The following is a 12045-nucleotide window of genomic DNA, read 5'->3' on the forward strand; positions in this document are numbered from 1 at the left end:
ATTTTATTTATTTGTTACAAAATACTTCTGCGTTTTGTAATTCCTGTCAAATAAATATTGAAATGGTGCATTGCAGGTCAGTTTACCTCACAGTAGAACCTTTGACCACTGACTATACTCATTCTCGCTTGTTCCCTTTTCTACCAAAAGAGATAACCTTGTTAGCTAATTTAGACCTCTCCCTTTTACAGCCCTTTCTACGGAGAGGACTTCTACTTTGAGATCCCACGCCCATTTCAGTGTTTATCCTTCTATGTTTATGCCAAGAGTGTTTTCCAAAGGGACCTACCTGTTGGTGAGTAACATTTAAGAGGACAAGCAAGTATATTTTCTCATCTCGATGAATGTGTTGATTTTTAACGTGTGTGTGTGGGTTTGTGTTGCTTTCTCTTTTAGGCAAGGTGTCCATCCGGAAGGATGACCTATGTAAATACAGTGGGAAGGAGAACTGGTTTAGCCTTCAAACAGTAGATCCTAATTCAGAAGTCCAGGTAATTTCTAGGAAAGCTGATGACTCACAAATGTAAAAATTTGACCCTGCTGTATTTGACCCTTGCCCCTTTTTTTTTTTTTACTGCAAGGTTACTCGTACTGCATAAAGTTCCACTCGCTTGGTCATCAGCACAGCACAGTTAATGATGATAGTCTTTTACAGCTCACAGTACCCCAACATAGCGAGCAGGAAATCTGCTCGCACGTAGTCAGAAATTTGCATGCAGATAAGATCATTTCCATGTCAAAATAAGGCTTAATAACCTTACAAACTCAACTCTTCTCACTAACATCCGGACTGTCACCATCCAAAGAACACACTGTCCGAGTCTTTTTGCATGGAAATAGAAAAGCAATACGCAAGTGTCCAGTTTATTAGTGACAGACTCTTAATGTCATCGCACGATGGCAGCTGAAAAAAGGCAATGTTTGTGGCACAGAAGTAAAGACATTTGTCTAACTGCACATTTAACCTGTTTAATAGACAGCAAGAAGCTTTTTAACCAACACCACCAGAAAAATATAATTGCTTCCATAACTGATACTATTTCCCCCCCACTTGTTTTGTTCTAGCCATCTTCATGATTTAGACTAAAAGTCTTAAAATTTGTATTTGAAATGTAAGCACACTTTGAAAAGAGTAATTTCAAGTCTTCTCCTGCACATTTATATGATGTATAATTAAGAATGCATGCACACGAGGAGAAAGCTGTTGCTAAAAATGATCCTGGGCTAAAATACTTGATCGACTTATCAGGTGTTTTCGGTCCATCGTCTTACATTTTTTGTTTTCCAGCATTTTATTTTTATCATTTTTTTTTTTTCATGAGTGCAGTTCTAGTTTCTGTCACATATAGGGCATATATGTGGGCTGCTCTGTTTCAACTGTACATCACTATCTTTGATCAGATAGTTTTTGTGGCGTGCTTGTATTGGGTGAAACTATAGCACACTACCACTTCTGTGCTGCTGCAGCTAACATGTTGACTCTAGCTGCCATTAGCCCACGCCAAGACTATTCTGGGTATGTGCCGCTACACTGATTCACTCACAAGTAGACACTTTCAACAGCAAAGTTACATCAGTGAGCGATGGAGGTGTTGTTTTAGTACCTCTCTGGTTTGATTTGCAGCCAAACAGGGGGGCTGTGTGAACACCCTGCGAGCAGTATTAATTTTAGGTAACCTGCTCAGTTAATAGGGGTCACGGCTGGAACGTGAGCGTTAATTTGGTGAGGATGCTGGTTCATTTGGACGTATATTGGCTTAAAGGCCGGTGCTGCATGAGAAAGGAGTACTTGCCATCTCAGCCAAGTGCTGAATTGCAGAGACGGAGTGCAAGTGTGGGGGCGTTTTGTTTAGCTCACCCTCTGTTGCTCACTCTCTCACTCTGTATCTCTCTCTCTCGTTCTCTCTGACACTTCCGAAGGCAAGACCGGCAGCCTTCACCACATCCGACTCCCCTAAAGATCTTTATGAGTGATTTTGAACATTTTTTTTTTCCTTTACATTTTTAAAATTCACAGCTGTTGTGGCTCTTGTCACTCTCCTGGTTCTCCCATTAACCTAAATCAAGATGGAGTATGAGGTGGAGCAGGACTGCAGGTCTTGGAGAATAAGCAGAACCCATTTTGAAATATGACAGCGAGAGAAATGTGCAACTTAGTAACAAATAAACATGGTGTGCAAAAGTATCGCATATCATCAGTACTGCAAGCCAGATTTTTATCTTGTTTACGGCCTACATAACTTTTGACTTGTGCCTTCACTAAAGACTGTAGACTCATGGCCTTAGTAATGTGTAACTTCTTAGAACGTCTCCTCTCCTCATGGTCAACAGGGCAAGGTTCACCTGGAGATGCGATTGAGTGAAGTGATCACAGAGAACGGATCAACAGGCCAACACATATCAGTCCGGTGAGTTCTACGAGTCACTTGTTTCCTGTCAAGTCCCTGTGAGTACAGTTAGTTTGAAACTTTGCAGGGAAATCATGACAGAACTCCAAAGCTTGAGTCAAGTGAGTATTTTCACTGGCTAAAGATCAAACCTTCACATTAAGCCCAGCAAAACAAGTCTCCAACATAAAAGGTGTTAGGTAAAAGTTTGAGTAATAGCGCATAGCATACAATCCTAAACTGACTGTCCACACTTCTCATTCTGAGCAACAACTTGTTTGAGAAAGAAATATGTTTAAAGTTGTTTAAAAAAGGGGGGGAAAAAAAAAAAAAGAAGAAGTCATCATTGATAAAAGTTTCAGTATTGCTTGCTAATCTTGGGTCTCGGTAGCTTATTTTTTGTGTGGTTTTCAGTGTGTCACAATATTCCTTTATCATTCACCTTTACTTCCGAGCTGTACATTTCACATCACACAGTTTTCACAAGCACAAACCGATATAAGGGCAGATAATGACGTGGGAGGATGTTGAGAGAGAGAGAGAGGGGGGGGGAAAGAAAGCGCCCATTGACAGATTAGGCTGAGCATGTAAATTTACACACACGTATGTGCATGTGTATGTCAGACCTCTTGCTGTTTACGTATGTTGTTTTGCACCCCCACCATTCATGCTTGGAGAGCAGGGTAATGAGAAGGAAGTGATGGCATCTGAGCAGGAAGCGTGCGCTTCTCACTCTGCAACCGCTGTGGTTTTCTGCTGCTGTCATTCAGTGTTTGAATCGGATTGTTTGCTTAAACCGTCGGCCTGCTCACTGTCACCTGTGCGTAATTGCTCTTGTTTTTCTCCATCGGGTCGACCAGACAAGTCCACGAAGGGCGTGAGGCTCATCGTCCCGTTGCAGGAAGCTAATCGGAGCAAAGTTGCATCGCGTCGAGTTAAAAATGATGTAAGAGTGAGGCTTTAGGGAATATTGTTATGACAACCTTGAAGATGATACCCAAACATCTTTACATTCAGCTGCTTGGCTTCTCCCTCCGGCCCCGCTTAGCATAACAGGCTAAATTCATTCTTATTCTCTGCTGACTTGTGCTTAGCAGCCACATCCTGTTTAGACTGCTCACAGTGCCTGTTGTCACCTGAAACACCTGTTTTGTTTTGTTTTAAAAAGATCCTTGTGTGACGCCAGTCAAACGTGAGGTCAGAGTTTCTAATGATATACTGTAATCTAGTTTAATAATCCAGTGCTACATTTAAATATAGTTCACGCTTCATGTTGTTTTTGTTTTTTCCAATACAATACTATATAAACTTGGTTTGTAGTATATGCTTGTCAGTTGAGCCTGATTCCTCTTTTGGTGCAGAGTCATTGACATCTAACATAACTAAGCAGGTTTGTGAACAATAAATAGGGTGATGCAGTGACATTTTTAATGATTATGTCTTTAAGCTTAATGTGCAAAAGCATTTACGGTTTCTGTTTTGAAGACGGGGTGTTTTTCTTATTGTTCCGGTAGTGCAAACCATACAAGGTTTAACACTAAAAGCATTTCCACTGAGGCGTCTGTTGAACCAACAAGAAATTATTTACCATTCACGCACCCGCGGCACGGCATTAAAAGCTAATCTCTCCCAAGGTCTGGGTCACTTTAGGGCCTGTCAAAGTGTTACTGTGTGAAATATTGACGGTTTTGGTCCAAGGTGAGCAGCTCCTCAGTGTTTAGAAAGGTGGAATCATAAGATGTAACAAGAATGCTATAACGGTGTAATATAGTTGCCTTTATTTTATGTTCTTTCTCTTTTCTTGTGTTTTTATTCAGGATAATTGAGTGCAAGGAACTGCCTTTGATCAGTGGGCAGAACTGTGACCCCTATGCTACCGTGTCACTTGTCGGACCTGCCAGGTAACTCTGAATTTCGCGCAGATAACAAAATAAGTTCTTAGTGTGTTACAGAATATAGAAGTAGCTTGTTTGTTCCTTTTTTTTAGCTTTGTGTAATCACATAAGTAATGACCAATTTCCTGAAATAAACAGTGCACAGGTTTTCCACACTGCCTTTAAAACTACTGAGGAATATGTGCAGAAATATTGTGCAGTGTGACTTGAAGCGTAAGGTCCCTACATATATTCTCATCTTTAGGAGCACGCCCGGTCTAAACCAAGGTTGTTATGGTTAAAGCTAATTGTGGAAAAAGTTTGAAGTAGTTTTCTTTTTTTAACTAACTGTAAGAACATCGTGAACTTGCACAGCTGACTTAAAATAAAGTACAAACAGACAACAAATGTCGTTAGTTTTAGTCTTTCTCAGCCTGCCTGAAGAGGCTTTGTCACACATATTTGAGATGTGGGAGTTATTATGGGTTTGTTTGGTTTTTTTAGTTTCAGTTCATTTCCAGAGTGGATTTCTTTTCAGTTTAGTTTTTATTGTTTGAAAGTTTTTATTGGTTTCACTGTATTAGTCAGTTTTTTGTTTGTTTTTAAACTATCATTGTATGGAGGAAATATGTAGGAAGATTTAGGAAAATCGGTGCAGGTATTAGAACAAAAAAAAAATCCATCAAAGCCTCCTTGAGAAATTGTAATTTTTTTAATTTATTTTTTTGAGCCAAACTAAAAAAAATACTAAGACTAAGGATCTTTCCTCTAAATATTTTGTTATTGAAAGTTTACAAAATTGTTTCCTTTAATTTTAGGTAATTCTAACAACCTTCTGTGGGGCATTTTCAGCTTTTACAAGTTGTTGTGCTTGCATTGTAATATCTGTTTGGACTTTCTTAAATCTTGCTCCCAGCAAGTACCCTCCATATTATTTTTGGAGGCGTTTTTAGCTAGATGCTTTCAAGGCTGTTATTAGGCATCTATAATTCGACTTTTGTGAATATAAAGTTGTTTTATCGAGTTGTTTTTGTCATGAATTAAAGTAACAGGGTGCATGTTATAGATGCTAAAAGCAGGTCTTTTTAGTTGCTAGGCATGATGACAGGATTTCTGATATAGTTGGGAACCTCGAGCAGCGTGAGCTGTACCTGCGTGCCAGGTTTAGTTGCTCAACACCTGATCGTGCAGGAGGAGCTCGCAGACAAAGAGCAAACACGCAGACAGAGATTTTGTGCTATTGTAAGATTAGAAAGACTGAAACTAATTAAAACTATCTGAAACAAACCACACCTCTTGAAACAAATACAATATCAAAATCAAAGACTCAGAACTAGCCTCTGGTTTAAACAAATTTTTATTTTATTTTTTTTAATGAATGTCATGAGTGAGCTGACTAAACTTTCCAAGAATACAAAGACTATGAGCTCAACTATGAGCATCCACTTACAGCTTGCCACCATCGTGAACCTTGTTACAGATGGCAAGATTACATTTTAGTCATCTTAAGTCACTCCCTGACAGTGCGATAGGAGTCACATGCTTCTCTTCCCCTTTTCTTCTCAACGTATCCATAGCTGAATCCTTAAATTATCAGAGAAAATGGCATTCAGTTTCTGTAATGTCTCCCCTAAGGTCTGATCAGAAGAAAACAAAGGTAAAGAAGAAAACCAGCAACCCTCATTTTGAAGAGACCTTCTTCTTTGAGGTAAATCTTGTAACACATGTTACCACATCATAGGTTTCAAATGGTCTGTTGGTTACAGCAGATAATTGTATATATTAACCATGACATGTTCATCTGCAGGTCACACGGTCCTACTCCAGGAGGACTCAATTCAACGTGGAGGAGGAGGACATCGAAAAACTTGAGATCAAGTGCGTTTTGAAGGTTTTTTCCCCCCTTTTGTGTGCGCTTAACGCTCTCTCTCGCTGTCTAACAGACCCACACACATACATGTACACGCTTCCCCTTTATAGTCTTGACAAAAGAAGAAGAATTTCTTAACGACTTCAGGTTTTAAAAAAAAAAAAAAAAAAACAAAAAACAAACCCAAACAAAAAAACTTTTTATTTGGTGTATTCTGACTACTGATGGAGAGCCTTTGATTTCTGGTTAAGGATATGTGGGGCTTCCATCACAGTGGATTCATAGCTCACTGGGTAAGACTAGTCAGAGCTGAAGGTAAACACTCGTGCATGGTGTTGAGGTTTGGATTTGAGGTGGTGTCATTGCACACATTGTATTGGTTTTTATGCACCAAGCAGGTAAGCACCGCTTAGTAGCGATTTTTCTTTTAAGCCCTTTCTGCCATATTTGAAGTGGGTGGTTGTTTTGTGCTGAACACACAGACAGAAAGAGCAACATTTATTTTGCCTTGCTACTTGTACATGTAGTTTGTAGTAACAGTTGTATATTTGCAGATGAAAAACATTCTTTCAATCCACATCCTTTCCCCTTTTTTGCAGAGTTGATTTGTGGAACAATGAGAATCTGGCTCAGGATGTTTTTCTGGGGGAAACACGGGTTCCTGTCAAGATCCTACAAAGCGACCACATTCACAAAGCCTGGTAAGGAGCAGACGGAAGTATCTCGCTATCTTTAAACGTATTTATGCATACTTATTGAGCACTAGGCTGACAAATTTAGATTTTCTGTCCCCTTGTTTTGAAAATGGGTTTAAAGTGGAATCCTCCCCCCTTCAGGCACATGCCTGTAATAAAGACAGAGCATTTTCTTCCCATTTTAAATGGCAATACTGAGATAAAACTGAAATGTTCATGAGCTTTGGTTTACACCCCTATTACCTCCTGTTTACATAACTCCTAAAAGATTTTCCAAAATAGATTCAGAAGGGTCAGTTTTACCTATATGTGCTCGACTAAATCCAGCACAGTCTGATGCGTCTGTGCCTTTAAAAATTTACTACGGGGGGGAAAAAAACAAAAAACATGATCATTAATCTGTCATGGCCTGATTACCTTCCTCTTTACCAAACAGGGGTTTTTTTTATTATTTTTTTATTTAAACACTGGAAGGTGGAGCCGCTGCCTTTGGTATTTCACTGTTCAGGAACCCAGTCTTGCATGTCTGTTTGCACTGTTGCATTTTCTTGCTTTTACAAGGTGATCTTAAAACTCTTCCTAGATTTCTCAGAGTTCAGCAGTTTTTCCACTGTGTGGGTGTTTTCCTTGCTTTGCGTCAGAGTAGGAGATGTGGGATTACGCCAGATAGCAGTTTGTTAGTAGATGAGGGCTTTGAGTCGAGTGCGTGGGTGGCTTATGCATGGTGGCAGTACCTCATGTCCTGTGTTTATGCTGGAAGTCGTCCATGTTGCATTCATAAAAAGTGTTGGGTACAGGTGATCTGTTAAAGTGTTCTGTCTGTGTGCAGTGATTACAGATCAAGGGGATTACGGGCAAACCTGCAGTGACTGCAGGCCAACTCGACATGTATAATGTTGTTTTACCCCACCTGTTGGCTTATGGAGAGATGTGCAGGCACTATGGGAGGAAGATTTATTGATCACTAGGCTGACTAATATGTTCTGAATCAAGGGTGGGGGAACTCCAAGCCTTAAGGGCCGTGTCCTGCAGGTTTTAGATCTCGCCCTGGGTCAACACACCTGAATCAAATGAATGAACCTGAATTAGTTCATTACCAGGCCTCTGGAGAACTTCAAGACATGTTGAGGAAGTAATTTAAAACCTGTTTTGGATCAAGGACTCCTCTGAAACCTGCAGGACACCAGCCTTTGAGGCCTGGAGTTCCCCCACCCCTCGTCTAAATGGATATTATAAAAAGACTTTTCCTCCCATGTCCAGATTTTTGGTCATTTTGATCTTTTCTTTCTTAATTTAAATGTCAAAAAAACGCCGATTAGCGGTTGAACAGCCTCACAAATTTAGATTTTCTTTCCCCTTGTTTTGAAAAAGGGGTTCAAAGTTAAATCATCCCTCGTTTAGGCATATACCTGTAATAAAGACAGAAGCATTTTCTGAACATTTTAAATGCCTATGTCGAGATAAAGCTGAAATATTTGTGTGCTTTGGTTTACACCCCTATATGCTGTTAAACAAGCCTAATGATTGAATTCCTCTTATTTTAAGTGAAAGCTGTTAGAGCAGCAGGAAAGAATTGGCAGCGTAGCAAAGACGGCTGTTTAGTTGATATACTGTGATAAACAGGTGGGTATATCTGTACTGAGCAGCATTTAGAAACCTTTTTTTGGTTTTTCTCAGTTGTTGCTGTAAAATATCCTCTAGTTTATCGTCTTGCTTTGCAATCTATTTATCATGGTTTTATGATTTTCAAGATTTTATGCTCATTGCTTAAAACCTTTGTAAAGTGGACTTAAATCCTTTGTGATGCTGCATATTTACTGCACTATTCCTGATACTTACTCTATTTCATGTTTATAGTATACATATTTTCTAAAGATGCATCCATTGAACTTTTTTGGCTTATTTCAAATTTCCCTTTTTCCGATACCAGCATTTTCCACTTTCGATCTTCTTTCTAAAACCAGCACATACAAGCTAATCAGCTTTTATTCACTGATTTGTTTTTTTCTTAAATAGTAAAAGAAACTATAAAACCTTTACAGTTTCTGCAGTAAGTTACAGGATCTTCTTTTGCTGAAACAACTGAGTATAAAGTTTTCTGCTACTGCAAAGAGGTGAAAATAAGTTTCTGTACCTGACATGTATAATCTTTCTAGACAAAAGCCGGGTCTAGTAGATTTATAGAACAAAATAAATGTCAGGTACTTCCATAATTTTCCAATATATTTACAACTTCACTAGATAACCGGAGATCAACTCTCGTCTCTTTTTCTCCCGTCTCCATAATTTTTCTCCTAACTGCTTTAATCGTTCTGCTCATACCGAAGCTGCCGACTCTTGGCTGGCTCTGACCTCTGGATAGGTTCAACCACTTTTCTTTTGTTACCTTCTTAAACTTGTCCTTGTTCACTTAAGTTAGGTCGATTTAAGTGTCTGGTTAGGTTTGTTGTTAGGATCGTTTTCGTGGTGGTCCCCCCGCAGTTTACTTTGGAGAACTTTGTCGCCGAACTCAGAGCTGAGACCATCTGTGCTAACACCGTGTAAGCTTGTGGCTGTGAATATACCACTGTGCACATGTTATGTATTTATAGTGTCTTGTAATCAGACGTGAGGCTGTCAGAGGGTCACTGGTGCGAGCTGAGTACACTGGGAATCGGCTGATTGCAGTTCCTGGTTGATTCAATGTTGCGTTTTTTTTTGTTTGTCTTTTTAATATTTTCCCACTTTGAGGATCTCATGCATCTCTGTTGTTACTTCATCTGCTGTTTCAACTGGCTGTTACTGATTTATGAAAATGGGAGAGTGTGTTAGTTGTTAATTATTAATTATTAGTGGTCATAAGCTGCTTCTTTGCCTGGACCACCCCCACTATAAACAAGCACTCCCACCTCCACCACACCGCACCCTATCCCTGCCACCCACACACCCACCAATATCAGTCATGGCCTATGTAACCCTCGTCACTTTCTCAACCCTGTCCTCTAATGTGTGACTTTGTATTGTGCCCCTTCCTCCTGTTTTGTGTATATACTCCTCATGTCTGTTATTTATTCCTGCTGTCCTGCTAGTTATGTTTTCATACCATGCTCAGATGGTGTGGCGCTCCCACAATTTTGTAGTACATGTACAACAATCTGGCATCTCTACTAGAAGTTTGTGCATTAAAACAAAGAGCTAAGAAGTCTTAAGTTAACTGGATGGATGCACACCAGATGTAAACCGCTGCGTGCTCAAATAAGCAGCTCTCGATCTTTATCTGCATCGAAGATAATAACATGTCAGCTGTTTTGTTCAAAATTTGTTTCCACTTTCCTCAATTGGCTGTGGAGGGGTGAAAAAAAATATTGCAGGTTTAAACTCTGTGTTTGACTCAGACAACTGTATTCTGCATGAGTATATGTGCACAACTCATCATATATTTAGGTAAGACATTGGATAAAAGCACATTTTGACAAATGAAGATGCTTTCTTCTGTCCTGCAAAGTGTTTTTGGAAGCTTCAGTGTTCGTTTTGCTGCTTTTTTCTGGTACAGTTGGTCTGTGATGTGTTAAACAGTTGGTATCAAACAAGCAGGATCAGCTTTTTTTTTTCTTTTTTTTTAAAATTATGTGTAATCTTAGGTGGGTTGTGTTGTAGAGTTAATACTTTATGAAAGTGTCCAGGCTGTCTGTGACTGACACACATGTTCTCAGTTATCTGGTTTCTGTCTTGGTTATGTGATAAGTCGCAGGTTCCATGTGTTCAGAGGATGACTCATTAGTCACAGCACAGTAATGTGTTGTTTCTCTTATTGTCACCCATAAGGTATCTCCTTCAGCCAAAAGGGAACGGCAACAAATCCAAGTCTGATGATTTAGGATCCTTGCGTTTGAAGCTGACCTACATAGAAGACACAGTGCTGCCATCTGCCTGCTACACGCCACTCTGCACCCTGCTGCTCAAATCCCCAGATGTGAAGGTGAGACAGACGCTTTAAGTCGAAGCAAATCCTGATGAGAAAATTCCACACTGAGACGATGCAGAGATCGATATTGTTGTCTTTTCTCTTTTCACTTTTTTTTTCTCACCCTTCTTCAGCCCATCTCAGCATCAGCAGCACACATCCTGGGGGACATTTGCAGAGAGCGATACGAGGTCGTTCTGCCGATGGTCCGACTGCTGCTCCACAACAATCGCTTCGTGCCTTTTGTCTCTGCTGTGGCAGCACTGGAGCTGGACAACACTCAGTGAGTACTCCTCTGGCACATACCTTTTTACACCAAGCCAAGTAGATACACCGGATAGAAACATGCAAACAGATGTTACTGCACTGCAGTCACGCTGTGTTTTCCCTAACAAACAGTTCAACTTTCTGGCTATGACTAATGCAATAAAACAGGAAGCAGCTCTAAAATACAATAGAGCTTCAAGAGTGAATGTGGTTTTAATTACTCGTCTTGACTCAGACGGTCTGATTCTGAAACTTCATAAAAATTCTAGTCACAAAATAAAGTCTAATTGGTGTCTGTGGAATATCTGTGTCCATACAGGGAGGCTAACACTATATTCCGTGGCAACTCGCTGGCAACGCGCTGCATCGATGACATGATGAAGATTGTGGGAAAGAATTACCTATCTGTCACCTTGAAGCCTGTAATAGATGAGGTATGAGTAAAAAGGAGACACACACACACACACATCCTGTGTCGATGCCAGAATAGTCATGAATCACTGGGGTTAGAATGGAAAAATCCACTTAAACATCTGCCCTTCAGCCTTAGTCTGCAGATGTGCAGATGTAATTGGAGGGTTTGGATAGGCGCAGGGTATTTTCCTTTAAACGGTTTTAAAACTGTAATTTTTTTTTAATCCTGTCTGGCTTGTTGACACTGGTCTAGATGTACAGGTTGAAGGCCACTGTAATTACCACAGTTTCTTGCAACTGTATCTACAGAGTGTGCATTATTGTGTATTTGGTCTTTTCTTTTATCTGTGACTTACAATTGCTAGTTAATTTGAGTTCTTCGACATAAAGCAAAAAGACACAGCTGGTGTTGAAAATGCCTTCAGTCCCTCCTCTCACTCACCGTGTCCAGCTGGTGTCCCTCCAATTTCAAGAAAATCTGAATAAACGTGCAGCTCCACACAGCAGCAAATCTCAGTTCTTGTTCACTTGAAATTTAAAGATTTGGTTTGTACTAATTGTTCTTTGTTTGCTTGCTTGATTTTTTTTTTTTCCC

The 12045-nt window shown here is 39.9% G+C and overlaps 1 protein-coding gene across 2 annotated transcripts in view; it reads left to right on the forward strand.

Moving 5' to 3' along the window:
* rasa2 (RAS p21 protein activator 2) overlaps positions 1 to 12045 on the forward strand; it is a 28908-nt gene that overhangs the window by 10221 nt on the left and 6642 nt on the right. For both annotated transcript variants that reach the window (XM_026192272.2, XM_026192275.2), the window contains exons 3-12: positions 192 to 295; positions 397 to 491; positions 2332 to 2408; positions 4205 to 4288; positions 5897 to 5969; positions 6069 to 6139; positions 6731 to 6832; positions 10631 to 10784; positions 10904 to 11052; positions 11356 to 11470. In XM_026192272.2, the coding sequence (XP_026048057.1) occupies positions 192 to 295; positions 397 to 491; positions 2332 to 2408; positions 4205 to 4288; positions 5897 to 5969; positions 6069 to 6139; positions 6731 to 6832; positions 10631 to 10784; positions 10904 to 11052; positions 11356 to 11470 (1024 nt within the window). The remainder of the gene's footprint in view (positions 1 to 191; positions 296 to 396; positions 492 to 2331; positions 2409 to 4204; positions 4289 to 5896; positions 5970 to 6068; positions 6140 to 6730; positions 6833 to 10630; positions 10785 to 10903; positions 11053 to 11355; positions 11471 to 12045) is intronic.

The sequence above is a fragment of the Astatotilapia calliptera genome, chromosome 14, assembly GCF_964374335.1.
Source record: "Astatotilapia calliptera chromosome 14, fAstCal68.1, whole genome shotgun sequence".
Classification (NCBI taxonomy): domain Eukaryota; kingdom Metazoa; phylum Chordata; class Actinopteri; order Cichliformes; family Cichlidae; genus Astatotilapia; species Astatotilapia calliptera.